At 37.3% G+C, this 14978-nt stretch overlaps 1 protein-coding gene across 1 annotated transcript in view; it reads left to right on the forward strand.

The window, feature by feature from the left end:
• The window catches only part of PPP4R3A (protein phosphatase 4 regulatory subunit 3A), a 42692-nt gene extending 27989 nt beyond the window's left edge, over positions 1–14703 (forward strand). Inside the window, exons 8-15 of the mRNA XM_070753626.1 lie at positions 2356–2487; positions 2586–2688; positions 3123–3281; positions 5414–5583; positions 6589–6731; positions 7788–7978; positions 11032–11258; positions 13674–14703. Of these exons, the coding sequence (XP_070609727.1) occupies positions 2356–2487; positions 2586–2688; positions 3123–3281; positions 5414–5583; positions 6589–6731; positions 7788–7978; positions 11032–11258; positions 13674–13772 (1224 nt within the window). The 3' untranslated portion in view covers positions 13773–14703. The remainder of the gene's footprint in view (positions 1–2355; positions 2488–2585; positions 2689–3122; positions 3282–5413; positions 5584–6588; positions 6732–7787; positions 7979–11031; positions 11259–13673) is intronic.
• The last annotated feature ends 275 nt before the right edge of the window (positions 14704–14978 follow it).

The raw sequence follows: 14978 nt of genomic DNA on the forward strand, positions 1-14978 counted from the left end.
ATAGTGTGGTGACCAAAACTGGATGTGTTCTTACTAGGGCTTTATAGAGTGGTATTAGTAGCTCACTGAACTTCCAGCGTTCACTAAGGAACTGGTCATAGGACTACCTATAGGGGCTCTTTCCAGCAGCCCCCCTTAATTTCATTGCTGGTTTTGTGAAGGACAGATGTTTCACATTATAGTTTAAAAATAGAAAGAACTGTCACTGGAAGGATTGAGCAGTCCATCCTTTCTCCATGAACCTTCTGTACACTTACATGTGTATAAATCCACATTACCTGTGGTAACCGTGCACAGATATGCAACTGTATTGAGACGGCCTTTCACTTGAAAACAATTGGCTAATAGCATACTATACTGCTCAAAAAAATAAAGGGAACACTTAAACAACAGAATATAATTCCAAGTGAATCAAACTTTTGTGAAATTAAAATGTGCACTTAGAAAACAATGCTGATTCACAATCAATTTCATTTTTTTGTCAGCACATTCAACTTTGTACAGAATAAAGTATTCAGTGAGAATATTTCATTCATTCAGATCTAGGATGTGTTACTTGAATGTTCCCTTTATTTTTTTGAGCAGTGTATATTATTTTGATAAAACTTTCTTCAGATGGTACAGTTTTGCTGTTTATCTTGAATTCTGTTAGACAGAAAGTATTTTTGTTAACTGTTATAAATCCAGTTTATATTCTATAATATGGTACTGCTTCAATTGAGAGGTTATGATACATAATTTGTTAGATTCTGAAATACATTTCAATTTATAGTGGCATTTAATGAGTTGTTTAGTAAATAAAATGCAGTCTTTCCAGAACATGTAATTTAGATTATTTCAATTAGTATTAGCTTTTTGGGGAGCAAGGAATTTAACCTATGGAAATGTTGTAACATTGCATACTGTATAATTAGATCACCAATGTGCATTCACCAAAGTACACATTTTTGTGTAAACTTGCCTTTGGTTTTTGTCTTTGCGGTTGTAATTTGTCTTCTTGATTTTAGCTTAATGCACTATGAGAACCCAGCCAGTCTGCACAAAAGTCCTTTTAGCCATGGTTCTGTGTATTTGAGCAATAGCTGAGGTCCAAAAAGACCCATGCTATGAGTCAGCTCATTCTGGGGAGTACAATCTGCCCAGAATTAAGGACTGACTATATTCTGATTCAGACGGCTTGAATTCCACAGCCATTGTGTCTTGCTAGTTTCCGTCTGAATGTGCTTTTCGCCATCCCATTCTTAATACTCTTTAAGGACTGGCTCAGAGTATCACTACATCTCCTGTCAGACCAGTAGTGGATAACAGTATCATCATATTGATGATAACTGCTGACAGATTATCTCCCCCAGCTGCTTTCATCCCCCACCATCATTGATAGGAAACAGCCACTCAGGAAGAGAACTAGAACTCAGTACTCCCAGTCCCAGTCCTTGCATCATATCCAGGAAAATATTATGACTTTGATATTGAAAGCCACCAAGAGATTCCATAGTACCAGAGGGCAGAACTCCCCCAACTCAGTCCCCAAAATACTGACAGAACAGCCATTATGGCTTTTATTCCATGATTGGTCTCAATGCTTGTTAATATAGATCCAAATAAACAGTTTTATCCAGGATTCTCTGTTGATCATTTTAACAATATTTATTGAAAAGAAAAATTGTAGACAAATGTATATAGTTGTCTAAAATAATCAATTTACTGATGGCTTCTTGTGGGGGATGGAAAATAAATGCTTATTTTTAAAAAGATGTGTTACTTTTGTCTACACCAAATATTTCAGTCCCCTGCTGCATATTTTCTATTACAAATATATTACTTATTTTTTATTTTTTATGTTATTAAATTTATACGCCCCCCCCCCCTCCAAAGGACTCTGGGCGGCTTAACAGCAGAATAAAATATTTAAAATATCCAAAACATTAAAACAATTTAAATCCCATACATATCACTCCATCGCTGGATCTCGCCAATTACAACTGCAAGATCAATGGCCCCAGGCCTGCCAGAAAAGCCAGGCCTCAGTAGTTTTTTGGAAGGCCAATGACATTAAATACATTGTTTTGCTGCCTTCATAGATCAAGCAATAAAAAACTGGTTATAACTCTTATTGGGATCCTTATCTTCTCTCTTTGTCGATACTGTCGTAAAATCTTTTCATAATATAAAATGTCACCCTTGGGACACATTTACTTTTTTTTGAAAAAGTGCAATATTAGTGGATGCTGATATAGAAAAACAGTTCTGTTTGATTCACACGTTCAGACCTCTTAACTGGAATTGCTTTTTGGTATACATTATTTCACCTTTTAGTTATGCTTAATGTTTTTGGTGTTTTATATTTTTAATTAGGATATCTTGCTCATTAACCTCATCATAGAACACATGATTTGTGATACAGATCCAGAACTTGGAGGAGCAGTCCAGTTGATGGGCCTATTACGTACTTTGGTGGATCCAGAAAACATGCTAGCTACTGCAAATGTAAGCACAAAAATAAATTATTACGTTATTATTTTTCTGATAAAACATTGAAGGATTAATATGCATTAAGTAGAAATTGGTTTCTTTTTATTCTATAGAAAACAGAAAAGACAGAATTCTTGGGATTCTTTTATAAACATTGTATGCATGTTCTCACTGCACCATTACTGGCCAATACTACAGAGGAAAAGCCTAGCAAAGGTGAGCCTTTAAGAGGTTTTTCCACGGTTTTCTGAACCTTAAAATTAACAAGTGATGATTGCATATAAGGAAGAACTCTAATGTAAGGATTATTGTGGTATCATACCCTGTTACATTTCTGTGACAATCATAGTTCTGTCTAACCTAATGTGTTCCCATTTTAGAAGTTATTTGATGTTACAGCTCGCTTTTAATGTAACTTAAGAAATAGTGGCAAGGAGGAAAAGTCTATGCTTACCTTCATTTTTTAATGATACTAAATAGTATTTGTTTTATATGCCTAACAATTGAGAGGAAAATTAAGTGGTACAATATAGCGTGTGTTTATGTTTATGTTTAGCTTTTGCAGGTAATAAATTATGAGCTATAAAAGGACATCTGTTGAAAATAATGGAAATGTATATCAGCAAATACATTATTTGTTTTGCTTTTAGATGACTTTCAGACTGCCCAATTATTGGCCTTGATATTAGAGTTATTAACTTTTTGTGTAGAACATCATACATACCATATAAAGAACTACATAATTAACAAGGATATTCTTCGAAGAGTACTAGTTCTAATGGCTTCAAAACATGCATTCTTGGCACTATGTAAGTATGATGTAGTATAGGCCTCTGCCTTTATGTATTTAGAGTCTTTTTAGATGTTTCATTTGCCTGTTGTTTTGAATGAAAACAGAAAACATGAAATAAAACATAATTTGTGTTGTTTTTTTAATAGCACTGTGTAGTACTTTGAAATTCATCCCTAAAAATATTCCTGAGCACAAATGTGTAGTATCTGTCTGCAGAACCTTGAAGCTTTTGCCCAGAGTTGTGTGGTTTCCTTGAACAGCTGTGTTTCTATCCTGGGTATAGGTGTTGTCGCCAACTATTTTCATATAGTCTTAAACACTTTTTGGAGACTGAATCCAAAGTGCTGCACAGCCTTATTTTTGCTCCCTAATTTCTAGCTGTTCTGCTCGGTTCTCTGGTAGGAGCCTCCCGAAAATTCAAGGGTACAAATTTCGGACACACACACGTTTGAAAATTCAAAACAATGTTCTTTATCACAAAATTCAAAATAAACTAAGCACTATTGCAAAGAGCACTCGTCCCAAAACAACCGGGTAGTCTGTACAATTTCTCTTAAGCAGTCATTAAGTACTTAGCTAGCAGCTGTGAAGAAACTTCACACCCCTTCTTCTTCCAACGAAGTGAGACAGACACACACACACACACGTTGCTCTGCTTTGGTTTCAAAGGTGTGAAAAATCAACAAACAGCAACACACGATTTCTGAAGAACTGCGATCAGATACTCTTCCACAACGGCCAAACCCACACGTTGCTATTTATAGCAGCAGCCCTAATTACTGGAGCCCCACCCAAACACAGGTGGCCTCTCTTATCTCCTGTAATATGTCCTTACTTGGTCTCTTCTACACATAATTCTGCGCTTGCGTGGGTCCAAGACATCTTCATCCAAATCAATGGAAGATAATGGAGATTGACTGCCTGGGCTGTGTGCCAAGCCCCCCTCTTCCAAGTCACTCCCACCTTCTTCTTCGTCCGAGGAAACTAAACTCTGAACTGACTCTGTCGGCAATAACATAGGCCTATGACATATTGAAGTTTCCCCTGCATCCACCTCCACATTCCCTGGGGCAGAGCCAACCACAACACTAGCTATGTGTATTTTTTATTTATATTTTTACATAATATCTTACTATCTATTATGAGTGGTATAAAGGACAGGGAACCTGATATTGAGATACTTTGGGATATAATTTGCAGATTTCTACTATTTATCATAGTGCCAAATTGATGAGAAGCTGCTGGAAAGGCCCAACTCTGCTTGTCTTTGTTCTGTGTATTTTTGCTCTTGTTAGTATATTTCCAGTATCAACTGAGTTTGCTTATTTCCTTTTTACTATAATGTTGCTACATTAAGAAAAGGCCCTATATCTACAAATAGAATAACTTCTTTTTAAAAAAATAATTTGCTCTTCCCTTCATGCAGCCTATCAAATCCACTTTGGCAGAGTTTGATGATATTTGTGTGTAGAATTGGCACAGCATAGGAGCTATAAATAGAAGGAGGTAGAGGACTTCTCATTGCAAAACTAGAAATCAATTTACAGAATATTACATGTCTGTTTTATATAGTACTACTTTTTGACAATACACTCTATAAAAAGTAAAAAATCATTACAAGTGGGCAGTTTTTATTCACCAGTATTGTAGTTTTACCTAGAAGTGTTGCATGGCCAGTTGTAAAACATACATTTACTAGACACAATTATTATTGTTGTGCACAAGCATTTTTAGAAAATAAAGCATGATTTTTTTTTTGCAGTTCAGTCTTTTTGGAATTTTTGTCTCATATCCACTTTTTAAAAGGTAAAGAAACATACTGTTGAATCTCCAGTATGCTTTTTTCCCCTTCCTTTATTAAAATTCAGAATAGGGGATAGAATTCCAAGAAGCACTGCACTGCAGAAAAACATGCTTTATTTTCTAAAAATATTAATGTATACATTTATTTAAATAAAAATACTGACCAATTCTTTAATTAAAAGAGTCTTAAAATGTTAAAGTCAAATGAAGTATATCTGTGAATATGTAGGAGGTTGTCTGCAGGTACAGTGTTACAGGATTATGATCTAATCCTAGGACTGTTTGTATACAAGATGAGTGAAAATAGCTGTTTTCCCTATTGAAAATATGTATTTTCTCCACTAGGTGCCCTACGTTTTAAAAGAAAGATAATTGGATTGAAGGATGAATTTTACAATCGCTATATAATGAAAAGTTTTTTGTTTGAACCAGTGGTCAAAGCATTTCTCAACAATGGATCCCGCTATAATCTAATGAATTCTGCTATTATAGAAATGTTTGAATTTATTAGAGTGGTGAGTATTTCTTTTTAGACAGGAATGAATGCTGATACTTGGCAATTAAGTCAAGTTGACTTTCATGTATTAACTTGAGGGCAGAAGTTCACCAAGTCAGAAATACTGGAGATTAGGAATAATGAATATTTTCATAATATGATTGTGATAAAAGTATGAGATTTTATATGGATTCTTTGAAGAAAACATTTACAGTCAATTTTACCTAGAATTAAGACTTATGGAAAAATGTCCATTAACCATTGTTTAAAAGGCAGAAATATACAAATATGTAAAAATGGAAATCCACAATGTATGTGAATCAAGATTGTGATTAAATCTTTTGCCACAGAATAGGGTTTTATAATATTAAGGTCAGGAATATAGAAGATAAAGAACTTTGTTTGATTGTACACAAGGAAATCACCATTCCTGATCCTTAGGAAAAAAAATAATATGTTGGGCTAGAGATTAATGCAGAATTGATTCAGAAAGGTGTAATAACACCATTATAATTTGTGTTAAAGTTATACTTTGAAGCCTAGATGTTTTGAGCAAAAATAAAATGAACAAGAAACAATTTTGTAAAATTTTGATGGACATTCTTTAGTCTACCATGTTATTACTATGAATTGGGGCCCTAGGCTCCTTTCTGCCTCCACAAATAGCACTGGTTTATTTGATATGTTGCCATGACACCCAAATGTAGCATGATGGATTCTTTCAAATAATTCATTTTAAATTTCTTTTTTCAATTTGTTCTACTTGAAAGAATGACAAAATGTTAATATTAAACAACAAAGTAAAAACATACTAAAGTAGGTGGACAGTTTACAACTATTCCACTTCAGTGCAATAGACCAGCTGTTTTTTGCAGTGATAATTGCGTTTATGTGGCTCATCAGTTATATGCATGAAAGATTACCTGGCTTATTAGCAGATCAGATATGCTCTACTATACGTTTTTAACCAAAATTGTATAGTTTTTAAATGTTTTAAATGGATTAAAATAACTTCATTTTCCAGGAAGACATAAAATCCTTAACAGCTCATGTAATTGAGAATTATTGGAAGGCACTAGAAGATGTAGATTATGTACAGACTTTCAAAGGTTTGAAATTACGTTATGAGCAACAAAGGGAAAGACAAGATAATCCCAAACTTGACAGGTTAGTGCACTCTGAAATTAGATTTTTGGTTATTGAAAATTTACTGAAAAATAGAACAAGATTCATAGTCCAGTTACTGATATGTTTTTTTCTATGGATAGTTGACCAATTGTTTATTTTGAAATGGCAAGAATAACAGTGGTGTAATAGATGCGTTATTTTGGAGATACGTTTTAAGGGGTTTTTTTAAGTATTGTCCAGAAAATAAATATATCCATACATTTGAACAAAATAAATTTTCTACATGCATGTTGTAACATAAATTCATATTATTCATTGCCAAAAACAGAAGGTCCTGACAACCAATATGATGGTATAGGTACTAGATGCATATTACAAACATAATTTCTATATATACCACTCACTTGGCAGATCCTCTTCAGTTGTCCAGATAATGTAGTAGAAATCTATGAAAAAGTGAAAAATAGATGAAATTTAAGCACAATCTCTTCTTATGACAAAAATGTCTTTTTAAGAATGCCTGTGAATTCCCAGATCTGACTTTGAGTAGTAGATACTCCCTTAAAGCTACTAGGAGTTGGTTTATGTCAGAGTGGCAAACTCACAGCATCATGCTACCATGATGTGATGCTTCATGATGTTTTCCCCATTTGTGGAGCTGGGGCAAGCTTGGCTTGCACGTAACTCATGCGGGCCACCATAATCACCCCTAGTTTATGTTATGCCTAAAACTAATTACCGTATGTTAATCGGATCACAATTAGGCTTACTGATTTAGGAGAGTCTCTTTGTTTCTTATTGTAGAACAAAATAATTGAGGATTGATTTACAACATTTTAAATACATTTTACAAATTAATATATGCAAGTGAAATTGGCTAAGTAACTAGGTCAGTAATGAATGTGCCACATTAACATATGAGCACCTTCTCTTTTTCATTATTGACTGCAATCTGGAGTTAGTTTATTGGGGAAATGTATTAAAGTAGTTGATTAAGTATGTTCTAGAAATACTAGAGAATTAGGATTCAGTATGATACTCTTTCTTAGCAGTGTATTTATATTATAACCTCATTACAAAATCATCCTTTTATAGCATGCGATCCATCTTAAGAAACCATAGATACAGAAGGGATGCAAGGACCTTGGAGGATGAAGAAGAAATGTGGTTTAACACTGATGAAGATGATATGGAAGATGGAGAGGTAGTGGTGCCACCCGCTGATAAAAGTAAAAATGATGAAGATATTATGGATCCTATAAGCAAGTTCATGGAAAGAAAAAAATGTAAGTAACTTTAGAGAACATGTTACTAGTTGCCAACATTGTCCCATCACTAATCTCCCTGGCCAACATGAATTAGAAAAGAGCAGGAAAAGCTGCAAGGAGAGAGATGCTTCAGAAACTAGAAGAGTCTTTAGATCATTTGGAGGACCATCTGCCTCCTGTTATTCCAACCCATTTCACAAGATCCAACAAGGTTGTTATGTTTCAGATCAGTGCTTTTCAAACTTTATGACTTGAGGATGTGTGCACTTCAATTCACAGAATTCCCTAGCCAGCAATAATTTAACTTCTGTTGTTCAGTTGCTAAGTTGTATCTGATTCTTCCCGACTTCATGGATCATAGCATGCCAGCCCCCATTGTCCTCTACTGTCTCTTGGAATTTGTCCAAATCCATGTTCATTGCATCAGTGACACTATCTAACCATCTCATCCTCTGTTGTCCCCTTCTTTATTTATTTGATTTATTTATTGGATTTGTATGCCGCCCCTCTCCGGAGACTCGGGGCGGCTAACAATAATAAAACAATGTACAATAATAATCCAATAAATACTAAAAATGATTAAAAACCCATTAATATAAAAAACCAAACATACATACAAACATACCATACATGAAATTGTAAAGGCCCAGGGGGAAAGAGCATCTCAATTCCCCCATGCTCTTGCGGCCGCATTCTGCACAATCTGAAGTTTCGAACACTTTTCAAAGGTAGCCCCATGTAGAGAGCGTTACAGTAGTCGAGCCTTGAGGTGATGAGAGCATGAGTGACTGAGCAGTGACTCCCGGTCCAAATAGGGCCACAACTGGTGCACCAGGCAAACCTGGGCAACCCCCCCCCCCCTTGCCACAGCTGAAAGGTGTTTCTCTAATGTGAGCTGTGGATCGAGGAGGACGCCCAAGTTGCGAGCCCTCTCCGAGGGGGTCAATGATTTCCCCCCTCCCAGGGTAATGGACGGACAGATGGAATTGTCCTTGGGAGGCAAAACCCACAGCCACTCCGTCTTGTCTGGGTTGAGTTTGAGTTTGTTGACACCCATCCAGGCCCCAAGAGCCTCCAGGCACCGGCACATCACTTCCACTGCTTCGTTGACTGGACATGGGGTGGAGATGTATAACTGGGTATCATCGGCATATTGATGATACCTCACCCCATGCCCTTGGATGATCTCACCCAGCGGTTTCATGTAGATATTAAATAGCAGGGGAGAGAGGACCGACCCCTGAGGCACCCCATAAGGGAGAGACCTCGAAGTCGACCTCTGACCCCCCACTAACACCGACTGCGACCGACCGGAGAGGTAGGAGGAGAACCACTGGAGAACAGTGCCTCCCACTCCCAACCCCTCCAGCTGGCGCAGAAGGATACCATGGTCGATGGTATCGAAAGCCGCTGAGAGGTCAAGGAGCACCAGGACAGAGGACAAGCCCCTGTCCCGGGCCCACCAGAGATCATCCATCAACGCGACCAAAGCAGTTTCCATGCTGTAGCCGGGCCTGAATCCAGACTGTTGAGGACCTAGATAATCGGCTTCTTCCAAGGACCGCTGGAGTTGAAGTGCCACCACCTTTTGCCTTAAAATCTTTCCCAACATTAGGGTCTTTTCCATTGAGTCCTCTCTTCTCATTTCAAGTATTTGAGCTTCAGCTTCAGTATCAGTCCTTCCAAAGAATAGTCAGATTTAATTTCCTTTAGGATAACTGATTTGATCTCCTTGCAGTCCAAGGGACTCTAAGAGTCTTCTCCAACACCAAATTTCAAAAGTAACCAATTGGGGTTATCTTGCTAGAATAGGTCTCTCCCTGCTTTTCCTCTGTTGTCCTTTATTGTGATTATAACTTCTATTATATAGAGGGATAGATTCAAGATCATGTGAAGTGTTAATACCACTTTATAATGTCTTGATAAGATCACATTTGGAATATTGCAGTTTTGGTCGCCACAATATAAAAAAGATATTGAGACTAGATGTTGAAACTCTAGAAAATGCAGAAAAGAGCAATAAAGGAGATTAGGAGACTGGAGCCTAAAACATGAAGAATGGTGCAGGAATTGGATATGTCTAGTTTAATGAAAAGGCAGGTGACATGATAGCAATGTTCCAATATCTAAGGGGCTGCCACACCTGAAGGCAGGACAAAAAGAAATGTAGGGAAACTAATCAAGGTGACAGCCAACATAGAAATAAGGAGAAATTTCTTCACAGAACAGTTAATCAGTGGAATGACTTGCCTCCAGAAAGATTGCTCCAACACTGGACATTTTTAAGAGATTGGACAACCATTTGTCTAAAATGGTATAGGGTTTCTTGCTTAAGCAGGGGTAACCGTTAGTAAACCTCCAAGGACCCTTCAAACTCTGCTATTCTGTTATGCTATTATTGTCAAGATATAGCTGTAATCTAATGCCAACTTGGATTTGCTATTATTTTTATATCTGTTTCTAACACTCTTCAATCATAAAAGCAAGTTAGCAAGAAAAACTTACCTGACTGTTTTTAGATAATAAGTAAATACTGATGTTATCAATATAATAGATAAATAAGTATCTATCTATAGAGAGAATCTGTTGTATCTATTCAGCAATTCTTCTGTGAGTCACTTTCACTGGAATAAAGAAAAGTAAATGCAAAACATTTTAATAAATGAAAGTAATGCAAAAAATTGGTAGTCAGCAGCAGTTCATGAAGCAGGTAAAAGAATAATTAAAATTTAGTACAGCTAAAATTTAGTCAGTTAAAATTCAGAGATTTAAAAAGCTTTGGAATTAAAGTACTGAAAAACAATATAAAAATTGCTAAGCAAGCCATTCTATTGAAGAATATTGTTGCCTACTTGGTAGATTCGTATCTTTGCATTAGTTGTTACTTCTACCTACTCACAACCACATCATGTAAATAGTAGTGCGTAGGTATAGGTAACAACTAATGTCCTTTCCATTTGGGGGAAAGGTGGTGGTAAAATGTCATTGAAATAGCAAAGATACTTCAGTAATGTGAGCAGTTTATATTTTTATCCTATTTGTTTAATAGTCTAACTTGTTTTACATTTTAGTAAAAGAAAGTGAAGAAAAGGAGGTCCTTCTGAAAACTAACATTTCTGGTCGTCAGAGTCCAAGTTTTAAACTTTCCTTCTCAAGTGGTACAAAGACTAACCTCACCAGCCAATCATCAGCAAGTAATTTGCCTGGGTCTCCTGGATCTCCAGGATCTCCTGGATCACCAGGATCTCCCGGATCAGTTTCTAAAAGCACATCTCAGATGGCAGCTATAACTACAAAGGTACTTTCTTTCCCTTTAGTCTGATCGTGCCTCAGTATTATGTTTTTTGTATTATTTAATCCACAGAGTTACGATTTGGGTCTACGGAGAGGGGCGGCATACAAGTCTAATAAATAATAATAATAATAATAATAATAATAATAATAATAATATGCAAATAAAACTGACATTTGTTTGAATAGTGTTTGTTTCTTTCTCTAGTTTTGTATGTGCTTAATAATTAACTGATTTAAAATAATTATCATTGTTTGTGTCCAGTTCCCCTTTTATTGTTTTTTATTATCCATCTTGGAAAATGTAAAGAATAATTCAGGGGTATCCAACCCCCATTCTGTGGCCCAATGACGGGACACAGACTATTCAGAATCATGCTCAAGAAGTGGTGGGCAAGCGCGTAAGCGTGAAGCTGCATTTGTTAAAGTGAAACACCCCCACCCCACTGTCGCTGTAGTCCACCAAGCCAGAAAGATTGGGGACCACTAGAATAATTGATAAAAATCAATCTAGTATTGATTAAGAGATTGGGGTCAGGACTCTCTGAGTTTCTCAATATGATGGTTAAAATGCATACCTTCAGAAAACTTACAGAGGATTCAAATAGAGGATTTCACCTGGGAATACTAGGTGAAAACTGCCTTAAAGTTTACCTTCTCCCCTCAGTTCTTCAATCTTCAAATTATCAGAAATGTTGGGACTGTTACACTTTTCTTGAGGTAAATTGCTTCACATTTGCTCTGGCTTTCCCTTATATCCTGATCTACAATAGAACACTTAAAAATGATGAACTTTTAATGGGGAACGTGAAATAAAATTGAAAATCATTAGCTTTCCCAATGGACCTATAGCTATTAAATCTGCCCTCTTGAAACTCTAGAAAGTCATTCCCCAAGTACTAGAATACAATAAAGTTGTACAATGTAAAGCTATATTTAGTTGTCATAGTCAGTTTTTAAGATATGTCATGAACAGCGTTCATTTAATACTAAAGGCAACCTAAGAAATAAATATTTTGAGTTTACCTGAGTGCTAAAGAGACACCATTGTATGTTTTAAGTTGTGGTTAAACTCAGATTAGACAGAACAGGTGGTAGAGTAACAATTCATAATCTTTAAATTTCAGGCACCTTAATTCTTTACAAATCACCTAAGCATTTCTTAGTTGTAATAATGTTAAAGCCACATAGAGAGTTCCTGCATTAATATTATTTGATACTGGTTCAGTGTACAGTGATCCCCCGATCATTGCGAGGGTTCCGTTCCAGGACCCCCCGCAACGAGCGGGTTTTCGCGAAGTAGCGCTGCGGAAGTAAAAACACCATCTGCGCATGTGCAGATGGTGTTTTTAACTTCCGCAGCGCTAGCGAGGAGCCGAAGATTGGGGGCGGCGCGGCTGTTTTAAAACGTCGCCGCCGGCATGGGGGGCTTGCCAGCACCTCCCGGACCCCCAACCCGGGTTTGGGGGGCTGCTAGGAAGCCGCCCATGCCGGCGGCGACGTTTTAAAACAGCCGCGCGGCTTTCCAATGAGTCCCGAAGACAAACGTCAAACTTCCGCGTTTGTCTTCGGGACTCATTGGAAAGCCGCGCGGGTGTTTTAAAACGTCGCCGCCAACATGGGGGGCTCGCTAGCACCCCCCCCCCGAACCCCCAACCCGGGTTTGGGGGCGTGCTAGCGAGCCCCCCATGTCGGCGGCGACGTTTTAAAACACCCGCGCGCCTTCCCAACTGAGCCCTCAAGCCAAGCACCAAAGGCGAACTTCTGCGCTTGGCTTGAGGGCTCAGTTGGGAAGGCGCGCGGGTGTTTTAAAACGTCGCCGCCGACATGGGGGGCTCGCTAGCACCCCCCCGAACCCCCAACCCGGGTTTGGGGGGTGCTAGCAAGCCCCCCATGTCGGCGGCAACGTTTTAAAACACCCGCGCGCCTTCCCAACTGAGCCCTCAAGCCAAACGAACCCGGGTGGCCGGGCGAGCAGCGAGCGAATGGCGGGTGGCCGGGCGAAGGGCGGGCGAGCGGGTGCTGGGGGGGCTTCTCGCCCTCCCGCCAGCAAGAGGGGGAAGACCCAGGGAAGCCGCCCAGCAGCTGATCTGCCCGGCACCATCTACGCATGCGTGGCCATAGAAAAAAAGGGCGCGCATGCGCAGATGGTGTTTTGACTTCCGGGTTGAAAAATCGCAAATTAGCCTGTTCGCAATGGTCGGGAACGCAATAATCGGGGGATCACTGTATTTGTAATTTATAATTTAAATACTGTAACTTTTAAATATTTTAAATATTATAATTTAAATATAAATACTGTAATTAAATATTGGAAACATTGTGTTTATCAAGATACTATAGTTCTGCATGAAGCAATTCATTTAACTGGTAAATTTATGAAAAACTCCATTCAATTACAAATGGTTTTTCATTTTTTCAGAGAGGACTAGTTGGGCTCGTAGACTATCCTGATGACGACGAGGAAGAGGATGAAGAAACTCTACCTTTGACACAGAAAGCAAAGTTAGAGTCTTCATAATGACAAGTATGAAGACCAGTATGGATTATGATATAAACTAGGTTTCTGGGTTTCCAGAGTGGGAAGTCCATATTATAAAAATAATAAACTAATGAATTACTGTGTATAACACAGATCAACTTTAAAACAGATTTCTGCTAATCAGTGCCAATTTGGCAGAGCAGAAGAGGAGGAAATACTACGCTTTATGGAAAAACATGCCTTTGACCTCTCCAGCTTGGACCACATATTGCCCTTTTCTCAGGGAAGGAAATGGAAAATACAACGCCAACAGGGCAGGAGTTTGATGGTGGAATTCTGGATTGGCTGTTCAGTTGTTACAATCAGATTATGATTTTTTGGACCATGTACAAGATTTTGAAGAAAAGGCTTTTCTGCCACAATTCTTCATTAACTAAGAATGCCAGCAGTTTCTTTATATAAAGAGACCTGCCTTTAAAACCACACATTCTGAACATTTTAGTCAAACTTCAACAGATTTTTTTAAAAAAACTCTTTTTGGGGAGGGCTCAACATATTTCCTCTTTTTTTAAATCTGTTCCTTTTTGCCCTTTAAACTGCAGGTTTTTGTTTGGAGATGAGGGATATATCTGTCCCTTAATTAAAAGATTGAATGGAATTTTAGATGTCACTTTTATGTCATAATTTTATTTTTATTTTGCCCCGAGTGTATGCTTGGTTGTTGAGTATATATTTGGGACCATTAAAATTTTTTGATGTAATATAATCTCACTGTTGTGCTGGTACCTGTTTCATATGTGTAATTCTGTTCTACATCACATTTCCTAATGTGTTTAGAATTTTATGGGAGATGGCATAGTTTTTATTGAAAAGGAGCAAATTAATCTTGCCACAATGCATACAAAAGCAATACTATTTTGTGACTAAATATTTTATATTAAACTTTACATCATCAACTGTCTTGAAACAATTCAGGGAAATAGGTTGATTTTTTTTACCAGAAAAATACTTTTAAGTAATCTATAAATATGAAATTAGTATTCCAAAGAGATTTTGAAATTTCTTAACTCGGAACATACTGGTATGTTTAAATTCAATTTAAAATGGTTATCAAAAATTCAGTCATACTAATACATTTGAATTTTGAAAATAAAATAAATTAAAATTAAGGATTACAGCATTAGTGGTATTTTTTTTAAAGTGATTCCCTTTGGAATACCAGTTTTAATGTTGTATATTATTCGG

This window comes from Erythrolamprus reginae, chromosome 1 (assembly GCF_031021105.1).
Source record: "Erythrolamprus reginae isolate rEryReg1 chromosome 1, rEryReg1.hap1, whole genome shotgun sequence".
NCBI lineage: Eukaryota > Metazoa > Chordata > Lepidosauria > Squamata > Dipsadidae > Erythrolamprus > Erythrolamprus reginae.